The 23,534-nt window shown below is 35.2% G+C and overlaps 1 protein-coding gene across 3 annotated transcripts in view; it reads right to left on the bottom strand.

Annotated features, from left to right (window-relative positions):
* Nucleotides 1-23,534, bottom strand: part of LOC126978358 (flotillin-1) — a 96,352-nt gene that overhangs the window by 22,284 nt on the left and 50,534 nt on the right. For 2 of the 3 annotated variants that reach the window (XM_050827112.1, XM_050827113.1), the window contains exons 1-3: nt 4,457-4,640; nt 1,327-1,493; nt 417-596 (exon numbers count right to left, since the gene is read on the bottom strand). In XM_050827112.1, the coding sequence (XP_050683069.1) occupies nt 417-596; nt 1,327-1,493; nt 4,457-4,508 (399 nt within the window). In that variant the 5' untranslated portion in view covers nt 4,509-4,640. Of the gene's footprint in view, nt 1-416; nt 597-1,326; nt 1,494-4,456; nt 4,641-23,534 lie in introns of those variants that run through there. The other variant, XM_050827114.1, reaches the window with a different exon arrangement.

Below are 23,534 nucleotides of genomic sequence, written 5' to 3'. Positions count from 1 at the left end.
GAAAGCACTCATGACATGTTAGGTTTTGCTTACTCTGCCACATATTGGACAGTGTATCAATAGCAAACTTCTCATACTGAACACCAAGTACCTATAAATATACTATAATAATGAATAGTGCTTATTATTTTAGTTAAGGTAATTAACGACCTTATTGTACACGGTAAAACTCGAATGAGTTTATGTATGTACAATAATCTTGTTACCTATACTATGTAATTTGTTTAATAAGAAATAAATAAATAAAAAAGACAGGCAACACACCTCTTGGCACCTTCGGATGTTTATAGGTGGTTGCCCCACCACTCCCCATACCATGAGCCTCTTGCCCATTTGCCCCCGCTTATTTAAAAACAAATGAAAAAATATTGTAATGGCTTGCTATAACATACATATTATATTAATACAGAACTCACTTTCTTTGAAAAGATTTTTCTGTCTTTGTATATTTCTTCAACAGTCATGGATCCCATTATAGCCCGCTGGTGACCTTCTAGAGTTACGAGCGCTATATGTTGTATCTCTTGTTCAGTTTTTCCCAGGAACTGTTCACACGCTGACATTAACATCTCTGCATTTTGACCTTGTATTTTAACCTGATGTGCACGGTAAAAATTCAAAGTTAATAATCGTATTCAACTATAGTTATTCAAAATAGGATATGAAATCCCATATTGAAAGTCAAAAACTACTACCAAATTGAAAAAGTATGCCTCAGACCTAAGAACTCAACAGGCATCTTTTCTTTTTCATAAAAATATTGTTACAATGTAATATTGCACAGTAAAACTTAATATTTAATAGCCTGAGGGTGGTCACTCCATTACCAATCTGTAGTATCATTAAGAAAGTCATTTATGTTATAGTAACCTTTACCACACAAACATTTTTAAACAATCCATTTGAATATCATAATACATTTGTTTTGAACATTCTTGAGATCTTGTTGTGAAAACACATACATAATTTACTAATATAAAATGTTTTCACCTTTGTCAGGAACGAATTTCTTCATGACTTTTTTTCAAATCTGAATGATTGATAAGGATATTTTGATTTGTCATATTTTTTTTAGGTTAGTTTCTGCCATTTAAGGAAAGAAAAAAATATGTATATAGGTATTTTCGTTTTATTTCAATGCAAATAAAAAATAAAATTAAAGAGGAAAATATTTCTCGAATTGTAGTAACCTAATGATTTATTTTAATACACCTAATATAATGTAGATACATATGGCTGACTGTACAATCAAACAGAAGACAAGTATGCCACAAATTAGGGCCAATCTAATAAATGACGTGAGTAAAGCATTAAATTGCTAATTACCTGTGCTATGCCAGTGACGGATATGGGCACACCCTGAATTGTATATACAGTGGGTGATTCAACTTGCAAGGTCATTGTGTTAAGAGATATACGCTGAACACGTTGGATGGCTGGCCATACAAAGGCACGACCACCAGGCACCAATATAGGCTTGGAGTAGCAGCAACCTGCAAAAAAATAACATTCATTTTACATTTGACGGAAATCCTAAAGTTTGCACAAGAGCTTGGTCATCTATTGGAGTTTTAATAAATACCCATTTATTACGCTTAGATTCACATTAATAAAAATATTTTTAAAGCAAAAAATGACATTTGTTTTACATTTTATGGAAATCCTAATGTTTGCACAAGAGTTTGGTCATCTATTGGAGATATATAAATGGATATATATCTCCAATAAATGGATATATATCTCCAATAAATGGATATTTATTACACTTAGATTCAGTTTAATTTAATTGAAAACATTTTTTAAAGCAAAAATATTACATTTTTTTTACATTTTATGGAAATACTAAAGTTTTCATAAGAGTTTTGTCATCTATTGGTGTACTTATAAATATCCATTTATTATGTTTAGATTCACATTAATAAAAACATTTTTGGGATGTTTTTGTAACAATAAACTAAATAATTAGATGGTCTAAGCAGTAAGTGAAAGAATTTGAAGAAATCTTGTCCGAAAGCAAAATATTTTATATCGGGAGATGAAGATAGAACCCAGAACCATATCACATATTTTAAAAGATGACTTAGGACTTCCAGCCTATAAGAGACATACTGGTCATTTCCTAAGTGATAATTTAAAAAGAATAGGGTGGTAAAATCAGAACATCTACTAAAGCGGTATGCAACACAGAAAATTTTTGTTTACAGATGAGCCATGATAATTTGGAGTCACTAAAACAATCCATAGGCATTTATTTTCTCAAAATTGATTCCTTTAAAAGTATTTTTGATGTTATTTCTAATATACTAGATACTACTACTGCTTCGGAAACAAATGGCGCTCTAAGAGAGAAGAAGCGGCGCAAGAAACTCTCCCAGCATTCTTTTTTGCACTCTTTTCAATAAAAATACAGAATATTGTACAGTCATTCCTATTGCTATAAAATAATCATAATCTAGTCCCAGGCTATCCGATCACTTAGATATTCAGCTGTGGAGAAATAGGTTTTACGACAGAGCCATTTTTTTATAAAACATTTAAATTTATTTATAGATAATGAATGAACAATGGTTGGGAGTTTATTATAAAAGTGTATACATTTACCCTTAAAGCTATTATGTATCTTATGAAGCCTACTAGAATTAGGTACAAGTAATCCCTTATTTCTAGTGTTATAATAATGAAAATCACTATTAAGAGCAAAAAGGTGATAATTTTTATGAACATATCTTAAATTTTCATAAATGTACTGACAATGAACGGTCATAATATTTATTTGTTTAAATTTTTCTTTGAGAGACTGTCTATAACCAAGCTGATATAAAGCACAAACAGCTCTCTTTTGCATATGATTAGCAGTGAAGAATGTTCTCATGGAAAGAGTGTACTATTGATAACTGGCCTCAACATTTAATTGACTGTATTGAAGCCAATAGAGACCACTTTAAATAAGCTTTATATATTCTAAATTGTTTTATATTTATGTATTGAACTAACTGATATAGTATTTGCTTTCCAAAAGAGAGCTGTTTGTGCTTTATATCAGCATGGTTATAGACAGTCTCTCAAAGAAAAATTTAATGAAATAAATATTATGACTGTTCATTGTTAATACAATTATGAAAATTATCACATTATTTAACATACGTTCACAAAAATCATCACCTTTTCGCTCTTAATAGTGATTTTCATTATTATAACACTAGAAATAAAGGATTGCTTGTAACTAATTCTAGTAGACTTCATAAGATACATAATAGCTTTAAGGGTAAATGTTATACATTTTTATAATAAAGTATCAGCCACTTTTCAGGCATTATCTATAAATAAATTTAAATATTTATTTAAAAAATGGATCAGTCGTAAATCCTACTACTCCACAACTGAATATCTAAGTGATCATAAAGCCTGTACACAGTGTGACAGTACAATTATTATTATAACACTAAAAATAATGGATTGCTTGTAACTAATTCTTCTCATGGTATATGTATACACTTTTGTAATAAAGCCGGAACAAATAAATGGAAATACTCGGAACAATTGAGTAATAACCTCTCTAAAGGAACACCTTATATTCCCACAATAAGTGTCTGTACTTATTATCCTCCATGCGAATTGCATGGTTTCTTCTTAGGTGTTCCGCATTTTACTAAAATATTTTTGTTACGGAGACTCATTTAGAAGGTATGATTCTCCACTTCATAGACAATGGAATTAAGAACTCACCAATGGCTTTCCACTCATCTGGATTATGATTATATGCATAGTGTGCCTGGGATACCTCGTGTTAGTTTTATAGATTTTATCGCAATGTATTAAATTTTTTTGTTTACTGTGTTACTCTTGTGTCTGTTCACCAAGCTACTTTGTCTTTTTTTCGAGTAGGAAAGTTGCTATTTGAAAAATATTGGTATTACTTGATTTTATGAACAAATGTTCACATTTTGTATATTGTATGGAATGCCATTTATACTAGGGCTGGTTTCTTTGTAATTTCATAATTAAATTCCTTCCATGTCTGCTTTATTAAAAAAATTGTGATTATTTTTAAATTATTGTAGCATTATTTGTTGAATTAATTTTAGAATTTATTGAAATGCACTGTAATAGTAGTTATTTACTTTACCTACTTCGGAGTCTGAACACAAATAACTATGCTATTTCAGCAGCAAATATAGTCTTGAAACTGAAAAGCACCTTCAGAAAATAGTATATTTATGTGTTAAATAATTAATTTAGTAATTCGCAAGAATTAGCACACAACATTAATACACATACGCTATACATAATAATGCAGAGCATAATTATTAGCTTAGAAGTTTATAAAATAAGGAAGTTATTATTTATTTTAAAATAAACGAAATAGAAAAAAGTTGCGTTCGGGCAGATATAATGAAAACCAAATAAAGTACGTTGATTATACATATTAGTGAGAAAACATAATTTGATATCTTACCAGATACAACAAGTGCCTCGTTTGGACCACAGGTCACGAATCCCCAAGCCATTATTGGATTTTATTAATATTGGTTTTAAATTAGTGCACTGGAAGTATAATTTAGATTTAGATCAACTAATCTAATTCTATTAATAAATTATAAACAATACACTAGGTAAACGAAATGGAGTTTGACTAATGACTTGAGTTTGACTGATTGAAATCTTTAATCAATGTTGACAATTTTGACAGCGTCATGCTCATCTTTTTTTTTTATTTATTAACGGTGTGTCCAAACACAAGCTTTTAATGCCTTCTAAACTTTTAACACAAACTTCATAATTTTTAAACATTTAATACCAGTAATATTCTAATTCTATGATATCAAATAGAGCGAACACCCTAAGCAGTGACGTTCTATACAAATAGGCAATGCACCTCATACAAAATAAAGGCTGAAATTTGGCACATGCCACAAATGACAGCATAATAAATTTCGACAGCTATTTCTATACATTTCTGCGTTTACTCCAGTTGTTTAAATTATTATTGGTCAATAGGCAGCAATGTAAACACTTTCAGTTTCAGCTGTGTATTTTAATTTAGAACCCGATTTGGACAGTGACATCAGTGGAGTAGCAGTTAGGTATTTTTTTAAACCGAGGCGAAAAAGAGGGTTGCTATAAGATTTACCTTCGTCAGTGTATCCCTATTTTTTGAACAAGGTCTGTTCAGTCGGAGGTTTTTTAAGTTTTTAATCAAACATCACACTCATATTATAAAGGGGAAAGTTTTTATGTTTATTTATTGGCTTGTGTTTATATTTGTTACTTCTTTACGTTCTAAAGGGATTTGGTAAATCCAAATCCCTTATTAAATATAAGTTAACGTAACCTTTAATGAGAGAAACTAATACTCAAATATAATATTTTATTTACATAAAATGATTAGTTAAACTGGTTATTTAAATGTTAAGTTTCTTGAATTAAATAAAATTTGCCGTTTTGACTTAAATATCTTTTCCATCAACATATATTAGGTCCTTACATATGAAATTTCGCGTATTTCGTACTGGCCACTTTAATCACGATGTTCTCCTCTTTGGTAAGGAATTCCAAATTCAAATTTGTACAGCTATTTACTCATGTATTTGTGCTTCGATAGCCGTCATTCATTTGTTTTTTTTCTTCTGTTTTTTTCTGTTTGCGTCACTCATTTTACAAAATGGAAAACTTAAAGTATCGCATTATTTACGAGTACGAGTTCCGCCGTGGCACTAGTGCTGCGGAAACGACTCGAAGGGTGAATGATGTGTATGGCGGTCATGTTGCAAAAGAAAACACAGTTCGTTTTTGGTTCCAACGTTTTCGTTCTGGAGATTTCGACCTGCAGAACAAGCCCCGTGGACGGCCTGAGACCCAAGTTGATAATGAAGTATTGAAGGCTATTGTGAAGCGGATCCATCGCAAACAACGTCCGAGTTAGCTGCAGGCTGCGGTGTTAGTGATAAAACTGTTTTAATTCACTTGAAGCAAATTGGGAAGATTAAAAAGCTTGAAAGGTGGGTACCTCACGAATTGACAGAAGCAAACCGGCAAACGCGCGTCGACTGCTGCGTTACATTACTGAACCGGCACAATAGTGAAGGTATTTTAAACCGAATCATTACCTGTGATGAAAAATGGATTCTTTACGATAATCGGAAGCGCTCAGCGCAATGGTTGGATCCTGGCCAGCCAGCCAACCAAATCCTGCCCCAAGCGAAAATTAGCTCCAAAAAAGTTACTTGTTAGCGTTTGGTGGACTAGTGCCGGTATTGTTCATTGCAGTTTTCTCAAATCTGGCCAGACTATTACGGCTGATGTCTATTGTCAGCAATTGCAAACCATGATGGAAAAGCTAGCGGCTAAACAACCTAGGCTGGTCAATCGCTCCACGCCACTGCTACTTCACGACAACGCTAGACCACACACTGCACAACAGACGGCTACCAAATTAGAAGAGCTTCAATTGGAATGTCTAAGACATCCTCCGTACTCCCCGGATCTTGCTCCAACAGATTACCATTTTTTTCGAAATTTGGACAACTTCTTGCAAGGGAAATAATTTAACTCTGATGGGGCAGTCCAAATCGCCTTCACAGATTTTATTGATTCCCGTCCGACTGGTTTTTTTAGTAAAGGGATCAATGAACTACCTATGAGACGGCAAAAGTGCATAGAAAACAATGGTTCATACTTTGATTAATTAAATATATTATATTTAAAAATATTCGCCTTTTTGTTCCTCCCATACAAATGCCAATTTCATATGTAAGGACCTAATATTTGTATGACAGCTTTTGTCAAATTTAAAATGTGGTTAAATACAAATATCTGAAATCTGGTTGGTAAATTTCTTTTCATCTCTCTCTTGCTACCAACTGGCTCCAATTCTTCTTTTTATCCCGTGTACGGGAAAGCTGAAAAATATTAGCTTTCAAATATTTGCGATGTAGGTACATAAGTATCAATTATTACTTGGTAACCATACTCCCGTGATAGCATGTAAATAGCACTAGTATGTAAGTGTTCACGTTCTTGTAAGCCGTTCACATTACACAAAATACATTATTGCTAATCATTGTTTACTAGGTCTTTGAAAAAAAATTTTTACAAAAAAAAACAACCGACTCCAAAAATAACAATAATCGTTACTAGAATTAGATTTATTCATTAGATTGTATAACAATACGTAAGTCATTATTTTTATAGTTTTTAGTGCATATTGTACCTATTGCTTTGGAATGGTATTTTTAACTCGGTTGTTTAATAGTTTTTTTTTAGATTTTTTGTGAATCTGAACTACATTTACTAATAATTTGTCTAAATTTGGGTAGACCTACAAAATTTTGCAAAGCAGCAATGTTAGCGCATTGCAATTTTATTCCAGACCGTTAGAAACCACACCCTTACTGTAAGTCGTTAAGGTGTCCATTGATCATCATCATATTTGACTACGACAATTACTTGACCATAACGACGTTACGGTAGGTTACTCAAATATCCGGATAGCATAAAAAAGATTCAGCCTAGTATCGCTAATTTGCTCCTAAGAATTGAAGACTTCAGTTACTTAATTATGGATCCCATAAGCAGAACCTTACCAAACTATCACCAAACTACACTGGCCTGCAAAAGTAAGTATCACACTTTTCAAATTTTTTTTTCTTCTTAACTATAGAAGGTAGAGATTTAAGATTAAAAACGTTTTGTTGCAAATTTTATAGGCTTTAATTCTTAGAAATTAAAATTATACATTAGTAACATTTTTAACTTAAAAAAGATAAAACAATGAAAATAGACATTTTTAGTTTAGTGTAAAAAAAATCAACTAAAATGTATTACATGTTATTTAATTTTTAATAACTGGTATTGCCTCCTCGAGCTCTGATTACAGCTTCGAGCCCGTTTGGCATACTGAACACTAGGTTTCGGAGCCAATGTTGGGGAATATTCTCCCATTCTTCTACCAGGGCCTGCTTTAGTGCCCTGAGGGTAGTAGGTGGTGGTGTGCGATTTCTGACTAGCCTCCCAAGCTCATACCAGGCGTGTTCAATCGGGTTGAGATCAGGACTTCTTGATGGCCAAGCCATCACGCTGATATCGACCTCCTGAATATACTCTTGTACGATATGAGCCGTGTGTGGCCGGGCATTATAATGCATTAGCATCGATCCATCACCCATATTTGATAAATATGGCCCTGCATACTCATTGAGAATCTCTTGAGCATATCTTTGCCCAGTGAGGGTGCCATTTTCTATGGCTACTAGCTCTGTGCGACCTTCTGAAGAAATGCCAGCCCAAACATGTACACTGCCTCCACCGTATTGGACTCTTTCTGAGATGTAGGCTTGAAGGTATCGCTCACCAGGTCGCCTGTAAACACTTCGCCTTCCATTAGAAGTGTAAAGGGAGAGTCGAGACTCATCTGCAAACAAAATTCTTGACAATTCTTCTTCATCCCACTGCATGTGTTCACGGGCGTATCGCAGTCTCGCTACTCGATGTTGTCTCTCGAGTTTTGGGCCACTCGCTGGTCTTCCGGGTTTCAAATTTGCTTCAGCAAGTCTTCTTCTCACTGTACTGTCACTAATGTAGTCCCTCCGGGTCTGAAGTAGCTGTTGCTGGACTGCAACTGCATTTTGGTGGCGATTTCTTAACATAGTGGAAATAATATAACGATCTTCTCAGGCTCTGGTACACCTGGGGCTGCCATTACAAGGTCTCCTCAGATGGTGTCCAGTCTCTTCGTACCTTCGCTTTACCTTCTGGACCGTTCGTACCATCACACCCACCATTCTTGCAGTGCGACGCATACTGATGCCTAGTTCCAGAAAAGCCATGATCCTAGCACATTCTTCAACTGAAAGAGGCATGATAAATAAATGTTATGTGCTTTTTAGCGTAAATTTTAAAACAAGACCCATCGATCTTGAAAAAAATTTAAAACAGAAAGAAAATTGTGTGAGTGTGAATGGAAAAATTGTATTTCTGAAACGACCACTTTGAAAAAGTAATGGTTTTGTTTTTGAAGTTTTTTTTCAGCCAATTCTTAAAAGAAGGTTACCGACTATAAAGTTTTTATGTACAAAATTAAATTATCTTTGGAGTCCTTTTTATTTCAAAAGTATATCTTGTGAACTTAAAACGTTATCACAATTTTAAAAGTGTGATACTTACTTTTGAAGGCCAGTGTACTTTTAAAGTATATTCTTTCCAATAAAAAAAGGAATATTGAAATCGGCTGGCGCAATAATGGGTTATTCGTAAAGTTGCGCACATACTTAGGTATAGCAAATTTAAGACTTGTATGGTTTTCTCATGGTTGCCATTGGCAGATCTAGACCAAATTGCAATGGGACCCGGGAAGCACCAGCTTTCAAATGAAAAAAGAATTATGGAAATCGGTTCACCTAGTCGAAAATTCTGAGGTAACAATTATTTAAAAAAACATACCGACGAAATGAGAACCTCCTCCTTTTTTGTAGTCGGTTAAAAAGAGCGACTCTATTGATTTCATTTCTGACTGTGTCCTTTCATCTGTCCCATTCTGACAAACGGGTCTTGTGTGGGGACTTGTCAATTATATTGTACCATATTTAATGAAAAAATATTCTGTTTACTAAATTACTTACGCTTTTTGCATATCAAAATTATATAAATAAAATAACCTTACCGATGATATCTTGATATAGACACCATCTTTTCTTTGACATAGGCTTGTTGATTGACACACAGTTGACACACGACTAAGGAGAAAAGAATGCTTACATTTTCTTTAAGCACACTTTTGCCGTTCCGTTATCAGACTGCCAATGATACATATCATTCGCAGTCTGAATATATATCTGTCATATGTATAGAACATCATTGAATCTAAGCCTATTTATTTATAAATGCTTATTGTACGGTATTACATATATTGTACAAAAATTAAAAAAAAACCCCGCTGAGTTTCTTGGGAAGATATCTCAGGTCTGAGGCAAACTATCAATGAGGATGTAAATAGTATATACTACGTAATACGTACTATTTTGAACGGTGGATTTTTTTACGTCCAATAAATGATTTTAAATCCTATTTTGAATAAAAATATTTGAATATTTAATGAAATATCATTAGTGTCTGACCCACAGTCTGACCAGTCATACTGTTTAAGTAATATGTATGTACAAGAATATCTTGTTTACATATGTTAAAACAATTGATTGATTTATTTTGTACCGTCATATTAACAATGGTGCACAAATCTACACAATGTTGGTGTACCAAAATCCATTTGAGGTTTGTTTATCACTATTATGATATTTACAAGGAAGCCGAATTGTTACAGGATTTTTTAAGTATCTACTTGCATAGATTGTGTAAATAGACATGGTAAATAGTTATATTATGTATAATTTTATGTATCATTCAAAAGTGTTTTTTTTTAACTGAAATAATTAAAAGATTTTGATTTGATTACTACGTACGATAGGTGCCGATAGAAAGTAATACGCCTTGCCCAATATAACTCAGTACCACTCAATATTCCTGGAAATTTCAGGATCTTGAGACCTTCCAATTTCAAGCTTTATGGCAATTGCATTTGTTTATCTTACAACATTAGATAAGCCTCTTTTCAACAACGGCGATCATGGATTTTTAAAATAGATTAGGTACCTAATTCATAAAATGTTCATTGATCCTTAATTAGCCATGTTTTCTATATAAAAGCGACACTCGTTGGTCAAAGAGTAAGATGGGAAGAAAGCAAGTGAAATATCTGACATTACGTATAATAGGAATAGCCAGACACTTATTGCTGAAATGTAAGGTGAACTCTACTAATTTCGCCATGATATAGGGCTGGAAATCATTCGAGAATTCATTTGAGTCTTTCACTTAGTAGCTAGAACCGAAAAGGGACTGACCTAACCTAAGTTAACGATAGTCAATCATATTTTTTTTATGACAGTAAGGCACGAGACGAGCAGAACATTCAGCTGATGGTAATTGATACGCCCTACCCATTACAAAGCAGTGCCGCTCAGGATTGTTGAAAAACCCAATAATTCTAAATGGCACTACAATTGCGTGCGTCACCTTGAGACATAAGATGTTAAACCTCATTTCAGACCGAAACACAATAATGCTCACACATATTACTGCTTCACGGCAGAAATAGGCGCCGTTGTGGTACCCATAATCTAGTCGGTATCCTGTGCAAAGGAGCCTCCCACTGGTAAATTATGAAAGCTCAACAGTAGACTCTAAAATAGGGGTTCTATTCAATCCTAAACACTGCGCCTGTCTGGACCATGAAGATACTAATAAAACTACACTGGCCTGCAAAAGTAAGTATCACACTTTTCAAATTAAATTTTTTTCTTAACTATAGAAGGTAGAGATTTAAGATTAAAAACATTTTTGTTGCAAATTTTATAGGCTTTAATTCTTAGAAATTTTTTTAATTCTTAAAATTATACATTAGTAACATTTTTAACTTAAAAAAGATAAAACAATGAAAATAGACATTATTAGTTTAGTGTAAAAAAATTCAACTAAAATGTATTACATGTTATTTAATTTTTAATAACTGGTATTGCCTCCTCGAGATCTGATTACAGCTTCGAGCTGGTTTGGCATACTGAACACTAGGTTTCGGAGCCGATGTTAGGGAATATTCTCCCATTCTTCTACCAGGGCCTGCTTTAGTGCCCTGAGGGTAGTAGATGGTGGTCTGCGATTTCTGACTAGCCTCCCAAGCTCATCCCAGGCGTGTTCAATCGGGTTGAGATCAGGACTTCTTGATGGCCAAGCCATCACGCTGATACGGACCTCCTGAATATACTCTTGTACGATATGAGCCGTGTGTGGCCGGGCATTATCATGCATCAGCATCGATCCATCACCCATATTTGCTAAATACGGCCCTGCATACTCATTGAGAATCTCTTGAGCATATCTTTGCCCAGTGAGAGTGCCATTTTCTATGGCTACTAGCTCTGAAGATATGCCAGCCCATACATGTACACTGCCTCCACCGTATTGGACTCTTTCTGAGATGCAGGCTTGAAGTTATCGCTCACCAGGTCGCCTGTAAACACTTCGCCTTCCATCATAAGTGTAAAGGGAGAATCGAGACTCATCTGCAAACAAAATTCTTGACCATTCTTCTTCATCCCACTGCATGTGTTCACGGGCGTATCGCAGTCTCGCTACTCGATGCTGTCTCTCGAGTTTTGGGCCACTCGCTGGTCTTCGGGGTTTCAAATTTGCTTCAGCAAGTCTTCTCTCACTGTACTGTCACTAATGTAGTCCCTCCGGGTCTGAAGTAGCTGTTGCTAGACTTCAACTGCATTTTGGTGGCGATTTCTTAACACAGTGGAAATAATATAACGATCTTCTCGGGCACTGGTTCACCTGGGTCTGCCATTACAAGGTCTCCTCAGATGGTGTCCAGTCTCTTCGTACCTTCGCTTTACCTTCTGGACCATTCGTACCGTCACACCCACCATTCTTGCAGTTCGACGCATACTGATGCCTAGTTCCAGAAAAGCCATGATCCTAGCACATTCTTCAACTGAAAGAGGCATGATAAATAAAGGTTATGTGCTTTTTAGCATAAATTTGTAAAACAAGACCCATCGATCTTGAAAAAAATTTAAAACAAAAAGAAAAATATGAATGGTAAAATTGTAATTCGGAAACGTCCACTTTGAAAAAGGAATGGTTTTGTTTTTGAAGTTTTTTTTAGCCAATTCTTAAAAGAAGGTTACCGACTATAAAGTTTTTATGTACAAAATTAAATTCTCTTTGGAGTCCTTTTTATTTCGAAAATATATCTTGTGAACTTAAAACGTTATCCCAATTTTAAAAGTGTGATACTTACTTTTGAAGGCCAGTGTATAATCATCCACGCATGACGTATTGTTCTTAGTCATGAGAATAATAGACTAGTCCTAGTCCTATATGGACTTGTAGATCTGTTGGGGAACAAACGTACTTACCAAAGGACCATATTAAAAGTATACACGTACTATGACATTATATATTTTTTATTTAAAGGAGGGGGCAAATGGGCAAGAGTATAGTAAAAACCGGCATCACTTAGGGATCTTCAAGATTAGAGCAAACTCACACCTTATAGATCTGCAACGCATCTCTTGACTCCTGATACTGATGACCTCCATTGGGCGGCTCCTTTGGATGCCGGCTAGATTATGGGTACCACAACGGCGCCTATTTCTGCCCTGAAGCATTAAAACATTGCTGTGTTTCAGTCTGAAATTACTGGGAAAATGAGACTTAACATCTTAATGAATCTCTCAAGGTGACGAGTGCAGTTATAGTGCCGCTCAGAGTTTTTGGGGATTTCAAGAATCCTGAGCGGCACTGCATTGTAATGGGCAGGGCGTATCAATCACTATAAGCTGAATATCCTGCTAGTCTCGTCCCTTATTGTCATAAAAATAATGAGAATGTCCATGTGCGGCTAGTTTTTGATTTTCCATAACGTAGGCATTCGCCTCGCATACACATAAATAAAAATGCCACCGTATCACGACTTCGGCTACGTAACGCACAGTCTTAAAGTAATACATATCTCATACTCTGTTGTAGCTCATTGTACAAGTTTAATTAAATTTACACTTGAGAGATTTCTATTCATCTTTTCCTATTAACGCATTCCTATTCGCTTATAAGTATTTATTTATTATTTATTTAATTATTTACTTATTTCAATTGGCTTTTCCTATTTTTTTTCAATTACACGTTTTCACTTTTCACGTCAAAAAAAAAAACTTGCGGTAGGAATTACCTAAAAGTCTTTCTTAGCTCACCTCTACTCGGCGAAAGTAATATTATTACCAAATTTCAAGTCTCTACGCCTTACGGTTCCAGAGATATCGTGATGAGTCCGTATGTAGGTGGAAATCTCTTACATTGTATATAGATTAAAAGATGAATCCGTTCAAGTATCTAATTAATATTCCAAGTAATGAAATCAATTTACTCGAAAGCTTGACAAGAAAGTATTCATAAATATCTCTGATATTCGGTGGGTAGTTCTTTGTAGAAGTTTAATTAAATTTAAACTTTCAAAGCACCTAGTCATCTTTTTCTGTTGAGGAAATTTTATTAATTATATATTCATTAAAAGGATGAATCCTGTCATGTATATAATACTTGAAATTATGAACTCAATTTAGAACTTTATTTACTCGAATATTATTTATTTATGGTTAATTATACCTATTATTTTTCATGTGTGTACAATGGATTTTATAGGTCGGCATGGGTGGTTAAAATCTCAGCTATGCAAGAGAAGATATAACTAATAATTAAAGTGGCTGAACGCAGCTTAAAACATTTTGCCACGATCCAACTATGAATTTTCAACACAGGATACCTACGCCGCCTGAACACTATATATGTGAACGTATAGTTGAAAAGTTGCTAACGTAAACAAAAATATTACGGGATTTTATAAAAAGCGTGGTGTAATAATACAGGTGGTTCTTTATTTTAAATAAACTGATCGAATCTGCACTAGCAATACTAATTTTTCAAAAATCCAATGATGCACACTTAGTTTTCATATTCCTGATAATATAGAAAAAAAAAATATTTTCCTTTGAATGTATATTTTTTGATAATATTATTTGTACTAGCGATTTTTTTAGAATCTGTGATATCCTAATATTTACACTAGAATCTAACAAAAACTTATAGTGCCTAATACTCGGTTAAGTTGAGTAAGTAAGCCTTTTGTTGGGCGACGTAAATGATTTTACAACACGATCCCGAAAAAATGTTTTACATTATTGAACATATTATATTCAAAAGTCGTTCAAAATTCAAAAGAATTGTTAAAAACGTTTATGTGGCAAAAGGTTACTTATAACAAAAACGACTTTCATAATGATACTACACCTTGAGAACGACCGCACTCAAGATAAATGGAATCTTTGAACGTAATTTACACCCACTTTAGAACGTCGGTTCGAAATGAAACTTCGTATACTCATCGAGGACCGATGGTAAATGATAATATAATAATTTAAAAAGTAAGCCCCACTTAGCTATGTAAGTATATGTGTGTGTTTGTACGTAGTGTATTGTACAGACGGATTAATTTACCTATTCTCATGAAATTTTGAGTGCATATTGGGTAGATCTGAGAATTGGACAACATCTATTTTTCATACACGATGTTTTTTTAATTTTTTTGACACTTTTTTTTAAATTTGTTTGATTATGAGTCAGCATTAAAAATACATATAACTTCAAATTTTAACTCATCTACGATCAACAGTTACTTTTGTATCGCGATTTTAATATCGGCAATACAACGTTTGCTGGGTCAGCTAGTTATCAAACATATTTGGTAAAATAAAAACTTAATTAACTAGAAAATGTTATTTTAATTGAATACGAACATTACAATAATCATCTCAAGCTAGTTCACTCATTAAGAAAAAATACTCAATTTAAATAATATATCCCATTATCCTTACCAGAATCTTCGGCAGTGTCTTTATTCTGCACATCAAAAAGTCGTAAAGTCGATTAAACGCAATTACGACGTTTTAAGACTAAAAAAGTAATTAAATAATAGTTCAAAAAGACACTTTAATAGAAAATCAATAAAGAATTTAAGTTTAAGTTTAAATTAGGAATTATGTGATTTACAAAAGTGAAGTATTATATTCTAATAAAGCGTTAGATTAAAAAAAATAAAGTCATTTTGAAAATATCATATAGCACCGCACGCTTTTTATAACGAAACAATTTTTTTTAATCACACTATATCTAATTTAAACTAATTGTAAATTATTATACTTACCCCTTTGACTCACCCTAATTATCTGCTATTATTTATAAAAAACTAGCTGTGGATATACATTTATATTCTAAACAAGCTTAAATTTTAATAATTCAAGCTGTGGAATGAGCTTCCTTTTGCGGTTTATACAGGACGATACTACATGGGTACCTGCAAAAAGCGCGTATACCTTTCTAAAAGCCCGGCACGCGGAAACTCTCCTGTGATTCCTCGGTGTTGCAATAGAGTGTGAGCGGTGGTGATCACTTAGCATCAGAGGAACGTTTGTCCTCCTCTTGAATAAAAAGTAAGAAAGGTTCATAGTCTCGATGCGAAATCATGCAATGACAACAAATGAAAGATCTTACCGAATATTCTAGTTCACATTGTTCGACATTTGGAATTATTGTGTCAATATTCATTAACGGCCGTTTTCAATAACGTATCTCTAGTTACGGATACATTGCTGTCAACGTTTAATGACAAGATCTTATCTATCCATAGTTATGTCTAATATAGCTATAGCCAATGCTTTATGTCGATAGGTTATTGAAATGTAAGTACCTAAGCTTAAAAGGATAGATAGAGATATGTAATATTTGTAAACTACCTATAGTAAGTTAAACTAAGGATAGATAGGTTATTGAAAACGCCCGTTAAACAGCGTTTTGTTTTATATTAAAATATTGTAGAATTCGACATCATAACATTATTATACCTTGGTGTTAAAGGACCTTGCGTTCGCATTCCAGCAAACTTGAAATATCCACAAACAACGAAATTTTCCTTTAGTTGTGGAGACCTTGCAACTCGTCGTATTTCATGAATATAGGTCAACATATAGTAAACAGGTAACAACACATGGTCTTATATAGGTTGTGATTCATATGAGATGTGTAAAATATTCAGTTGTCATGATTATCACTTCTAGTCTTTTTCTTAGGTTAATTTCGATCTTTGTTTTTTTACAGCGTCAATTTTGCTATTTTAACTCGATATCTATACGCGTATAAAAACAGATAAGTTACCCTACCTGGTTCGCGCTGACAAGCGAGACGGGCCGCAATTCGCTCCGAGCGCAGCAGTTGCTGACGCTCCGCACCTGATCTCCTTCCTGACTGCTTCCTCGCCACTGGCTGATGGGCGCCTACCGGTACCCTACTGGCGGGCTCTACCTCACTGAGCAGCGGGCGCAAGCCATCCACGGACCTACCACCGCGCAATCCGCAGATCGCTCGCGACACTACGCGGGCTCGATCGCATTGCAGCAGGATATCACCGGATACGACACCACGGACCAACCGGTTCCACCCAGAGCCCCGTCCGTAGTTGCAGGTGGCAATGAAATTACTGAAAGACGCCGTCGCCTCGAACAATTACCCTGAGACCCGTGAGGGCCTACGCGGAAGACCCAGGACGCGAGGGCTTCAGGGAAAACAAGAGCTTTGGCATATAAGAACGAGTGCAATAGCGTATTTTTTCAAATAATCAATTTTATTGTGGAAAATTGGATTATGAGGCGGGCACTTCTTGATTTTCCAAACTTTATTTTAATTTAACTATTTAAAACTTAGCTTATAACTATATTTACAATACTATGATGACTTTAAATTAGAACTATCGATACTTGGAAGTATTTTAAAGAATACTGGGAGCATTTGCGCGTTGGACAGGCAGGCTGATCCGTTTACCGAAATAGCTGCCAGCGCTTGGGTTTCCAGTAGCCCCAATGAGGTAGCGTAGATAGACAGTACTCTGTACATTCTCCACGCCTCTGGGCCCCACGGGCCAAGTGTCTCGACACCAAACTGCACAAAGATGTATGACTCACTGAGTCCAACATATTTGCGACGTTTGCTGTCAGCAGCAGCCCCAGGACCAACTGTCGTTACTTGGACATGAGAAGAAACCGACGACGCATGTTGTATCCCACACCAGAGCCCTTTCCCGTGCCCAATTCATTTAAAAAAAGTAGATATATTACTAATTTAAATTTAATTAGCTCAGCCGTTTAGCGTTGACTTAAATCTATCTCGGCATATTAATTTAATATAAAACACAGCTTGTTCATCCCTTGTTTGTTGTTAGTTGATTAAGCACGTTGTATATTCGACAGTGACCCGCTTAGCGGAAGCCGCAACCTTTGCTAGTGTACCTCTATAATGTCCACTCAATTTGACTGTTCACTATATTTCAAAATAGAAATCGTCTAGGCTCTAGACTATCGAGTAGCCAGTCATATGGTCTAACTACACACCAATTTTTATCAAGACCGTGCAAATCCTTCTCGAGTTATAGAAGGACTCACAGACAGATTTTTTTAAATCGTAGAATTGGTGTCAGTCAGTCGTAATACATGATATATTTAATATATATAATATATCCTTTCAGATAGTTGCTACGAATTTAATTATGCTGATGATAATACCAGGCCACACACGGCTCAGGTCGTGCTAGGATATATTCAGTAGGATGGTACCACCGTGATGGTTTGGCCATCTGAGCCATCCAAGTCCTGATCTCAAACTGATGGAGTATAAGTACTGCGAGGCTAGTTAGAAGCAAGCAGAGCACCTCCTTCAGGGCACTAAAACAGGCGCAGATAGAAGAATGGCAGAATATTCCCCAACATCGGCTTCGAATCCTCGTGTTCTGTATGCCAAACCCGCTCGACATTGCAACGGCAACAATTATTAAAAATGAAATATTATGTCGGTACTAATAAATGTTGAGATTTTTTTATTCTTTTATCTTTATTTTTTTAGGTTAAAAATGATACAAATGTACTGTTTACTATAGTTTCAAAGAAAGCTGATACAATATAGTACGTTTTTAATTATATATCTGTAACTCTTACAGCTTTTAAAAAAATTAATTGTGTTATACTTAGTTTTGCAGATCAGTGTAGCTAATTTTCGTATATTATGTACGAAGTGATGTCGTATGACAACTGCTACAAATGGACATTTATTTACAATAAGGTTGAAAATCAGTGGACGAGTCCTGTCTCTGAGAGTTTCGCCATCATACAATAGACGTTCAGTACAATAGACGTCTGGTGTTATTGTTTGACCAGATCTAAAGAAACTGTACTGAATTACACCATCAAGTGACCGCAAAACAGTTACCATTACTATTTTATGGGTGAGCTTCGCATTAGGTCAATCTTGAAGGATTGGCAGAAATAGACGTCGTTGTGGTACCCATAATCCAGCCGGCTTCCTGTGCAAGGGAGCTTTCCACTGGTTACTCCAAGTTTGTCATGTAATTTTATAGTGATAAAGGTTAGATAAAGACAAAAAGCTTTAAATTTGGCATAATTTAACTTCGCGTTTGTAAATAACACAGAGTCTATTCTCCATTACACATTTACATCATTAGTTCATAGCTACAAATCTTGCATTAATCCCAACTAGTCGAACCTTAAGCCTAAGCCTCAAACCACAGAGTAGGAATGGATACCAACGTGCTGAAACCTAATATCAATGTTCGTATCGCTGTTGAGCCTCAGTTTATTAAACACATACAGAATATGAGGTAAGTGCGAATACACATAGTTCCACTAGACTTGGCGTACACAACAGGTGTGTTTGAGCCTGCTACGAGCTCATAAACACACAATGTAACATGGATCCATCGAGGAAAATTAAATTAATTGTAGCGTCACTACATTGCATTTTATAGGTTTCTTTTACTTCTTTTATGCAAGAATTGATTGAAATTTGATGGAATATTACAAGTACGTCGTATGTCGGTGTTCCGATTTTTTATCAAATTTTCTAGACGGGGACATTTAGGAGCGAAAATCTATATAACTAGTCATCTCTGGGAAAACGTGTTAAACTAAATTATTCGACCGAGCAAAGTAAGGTCGTTCAGTTCCTGTGTACTTCACTAATGAAAAAACTAATACAAAGGCTTTATATCAAACGTTGTAGTCTTTGTCATCAACATTGTTTGTAGGCTTAAACTTTTGGCTTCACACTTCATCATATAATGGACTTTGAAGTGAATCTTGCTAAGGCGCCCTGTGCATTTTGTTTGGGTATAATATGAGACTTGGTATCACGCTCGACATTGTAACATTCGTTCGAGAAAGTCGCCTCCAGTCGACTAAGGCATACGAAATTACGATTTTTTTGTTCTTTATTCAAAAGTAAAGCTTACAATATATATCTAGTTTACATTACTTCGGTAAATTTTGTTCTGATCGTCGACTTGTATTTAGCACGCAGATAATAAGTTACACGCTAAAATATTGCAGTGTGCGTTAGTAGCAAGACTTGAATGGCTGTTTCTCTTGATTGGTTTTGATTTAAGAGATGCACATTTTGTAGCTTCAAGGCACCGTAGAAATTATTATTTGACTTTCGTTTTGGTTCTTCCACGCGGTCCAATAAAAATCTCTGGTCTGATCTTGACGAAAAGCTAGGCGGTTATTCTATACTTAAACAAATTGAAAAACAGATTTGAAATCAGATACTTCAAAAATCACTAATCGAAAGTATCGTATACAAACTGTCGATTGCTAACGGCAAGCAATTGTCTGCGTTTTCTTTGCAAACGATAATGAAAAATCTTCATCGCAGTTTACTTAAAGGTATTCAAACATCGAATACCAGTGGTTTTATTTTGTTAATTTTTCATGTTAAATTGACAAGACAGTGTTATGTCACTATGACACTCGTTACACCAACTGAGACAGAGAAACACGTATTATATTTACCCAACGGGCACCAATTTTTTGACCCTAATGGCATTATTTCACCAGGGGGAGGCACCTTGGGACAGGGTGTCGGCTAGATTATGGGTACCACAACGGCGTTTATTTCTGCCGTGAAACAGTAATGTGTAAGCATTATTGTGTTTTGGTCTAAAGGGCGCCGTAGATAGTGAAATATCTGGGCAAATGAGACTTAACATCTTATGTCTCAAGGTGACGTAGCGATAGAAATTACTGTACAATATTGTATATTTTTATTGAAAAGAGCGCAAAAAACGAATGCTGGGAAAGTTACTTGCGCCGCTTCTTCTCTCTCAGAGCGCCATTTGTTTCCGAAGCGGTAGTAGTATGTAGTACTTATATTAGAAATTACATCAAAAAGAATTCTAATGGAATCAATTTTGAGAAGCCTTTATGACGAGCGCAATTGCAGTGCCGCCCAAAATTTTTTGGGTTTTTCAAGAGTCCTGAGCGGCACTGCACTGTAATGGGCAGGGCGTGTCAATCATCATCAGTTGAACGACCCGCTCATCTCGTCCCTTACTGTCATAAAAAAATTAGGTGGCTAACAAACTTAACTGTGTTAAGAGATGCGGAGAATCAGTACTGACGTCATCGACATATTTCCTTAAATGTTTATATAAAAGCATTTCTACAAATGTTTACTACACAATAATTAGCAAGAATTTCTTGAAGTTATGACACTGGAAAAGTATAACCTCATTTTTACATCACTTATCCTTTATTCGGGTCAAGCATAGAAGCTCGGAAAATTGTAAAGGCTTTCACTAGCGGGACATTCAATTTATGAATGAACATTTTAACGTACCTACTTATTATGTTCATTCGCTCCAGGGGAACGCTAATTAAGCAAACTGTATAAATTAACCGCAGTACTCGTTTTGGTTACTTAAACTAATGTGTAACTTTAAAATATAATACACATTACATTGAATTAAAAAGCTTAATTTACATTTAAATATTTGCTATAAACTGTGCGTAAGTAGGTAATTAAATATACTTTAATATAATTACGTATATATATGTGCTTACGTACCAAGTTAAGGTCTTAACTTGGCTGTACTTAAACATGGACTATGGAATTTCACCCTACACATTTGCTCATCCGTTGTAGAGATCATTATTCAGTACAGATTTGTTGTGAATTACAAATACAGTTTAATTAGTATAGTGGCGAAGGTTTCCGATTCCTGTCGCCAACTGGAAACCTTCGAAAAAATCGGAAACATTGGAAAAGTCGGAAAAAATCGGTCTAATTAGTCTTCGGAACACTGCGCGTGGAAAAAATGTAGTGATAGAAGACTCAACATAACACTTTGTCTCTATGCAACGAGAAGGGATCGAGTTCTATCAGTTTACGGAATGTTTATTTTTAGCACCTCAGGAGTAAAGTCTACCGAAAAATTTTATGCATGTTGAAAAAGCAATATTAATGGTAGGCACGAATTATAAACTATATGGGCTGGCGTGAAATATTTTTTCGCTCTATTGATAGCGCTCAGGTTTAATCTAAACTAATTTTTCGTTCTATTCCAATTGCTGAGATAATTTCCCGAGAGATTATGTATTGCTGATGTCTATGATATGGTACTTACTGATTATAAGAATATATGTTGGAGACATTGTGTGTCACTAATAAATAGTGTCGTATTGAAAATTTATTACAAACAGTGATCTGGAGTATCACAAGCGTAGGGTTACAGAAACAACCGTGGTTAACAATGACCATTTGTAGGAGCTGGTAGGTTGGGTTAACATTGATCATTTTCATCATCATGTCATCCGGAAGACGTTCTCGGCTGTATAAGTGCCTCCCCTAAAGATCTCTACGATTATAAGTCCCGCGCTCTAGTACGTTGTCACCATCCGAGGACTTTACTACCCCAACAGCCATCTGTCCGTCGAACTATGTGCCCTGCCCACTGCCACTTCAGTTTTGCAATCATTTGGCCTATGTCGGTTGCTTTAATATTTGGCTTAACATTAATAGGTTCCAATTTCCTGCAATTAAAATTGTCTGTTCCAAAATCCAACTCCAACCTAATCGTAGAAGTCTCTCGGGATGTCACAGTCTGGTTGCCCAGTATGCTAGCGTGTTGTGCATTCCTGAATTACCTACGTCAGCAATGGCTTCTTCCCGTGACAGCTGATATGCTTTGCAAAATGGGCGGTTGGTGATACCTGACAAGTGTCAGTTGAGTGAGCAGTGCCAGATGTTTGTGGCTACTATAGCGTAAAAATAATTTCGTTTCATAGCGCTGCATCCTAGCTACTTCCAGCTTGAGTTGACTAAAACAATGATCTTATGCTCTACGTTAACCATGCCCATGAGATGAGTATTGGTGGCACTAGTATACGTTCTGTATGTGCGATACCCGATTTTTGTATAGCAAGTTTGTTGTTGGCAACATCTGGTGGTGGGCATGCCTAGTAGACTTTTACTCACTCGTAGAACCGATGAATTTTGATAAACGCAGATCATCATGTTGGAGTAGACTTAAGTGGATTCTTCCAGTACTATTTCGTATAAATAAAAAATATATATATTTATGATTTAATTATTAGGTGCTTCTGTGTGGGGTTTATTCTATGACCTTGCTTCTCTCACGTGGCGTGTTCATAGTTTGTGTAAAGTCTCAGGCTCCAACCACGGTCTCTTGTTGAATGAATGTCTCCATGTAAGCTGCGTACTTCCTTCCGCATCTTCTTACCTGTGAAAAAATTATGTGCTATAAGGCTTTTACTCTCTCGACTATGATTCAACTTACTATTACCAACGTTGTTTCAAGGGAACTGTAAGAAAATAAGATAGAGGTCTTGATAACCGCCTTCTCCCATAATCTGATTATCTACACGAAGCCACAAAAGTTCCTTCCTGTAGAAGCTAACTTGAAAGCTGCTCGCCATTTTTGACGAAGATCAGTTATAAGTTATAACAAAGTTCAAGGTAGCGCATATTTTTAATGTGTGGTATTTTTATAGGCTACAAGCTTAATC

The sequence above is a fragment of the Leptidea sinapis genome, chromosome Z, assembly GCF_905404315.1.
Source record: "Leptidea sinapis chromosome Z, ilLepSina1.1, whole genome shotgun sequence".
In the NCBI taxonomy this organism is placed as follows: Eukaryota; Metazoa; Arthropoda; class Insecta; order Lepidoptera; family Pieridae; genus Leptidea; species Leptidea sinapis.
The sequence above is the reverse complement of the archived record's forward strand: the minus strand, read 5'-3'. Positions and strand labels throughout refer to the sequence as shown.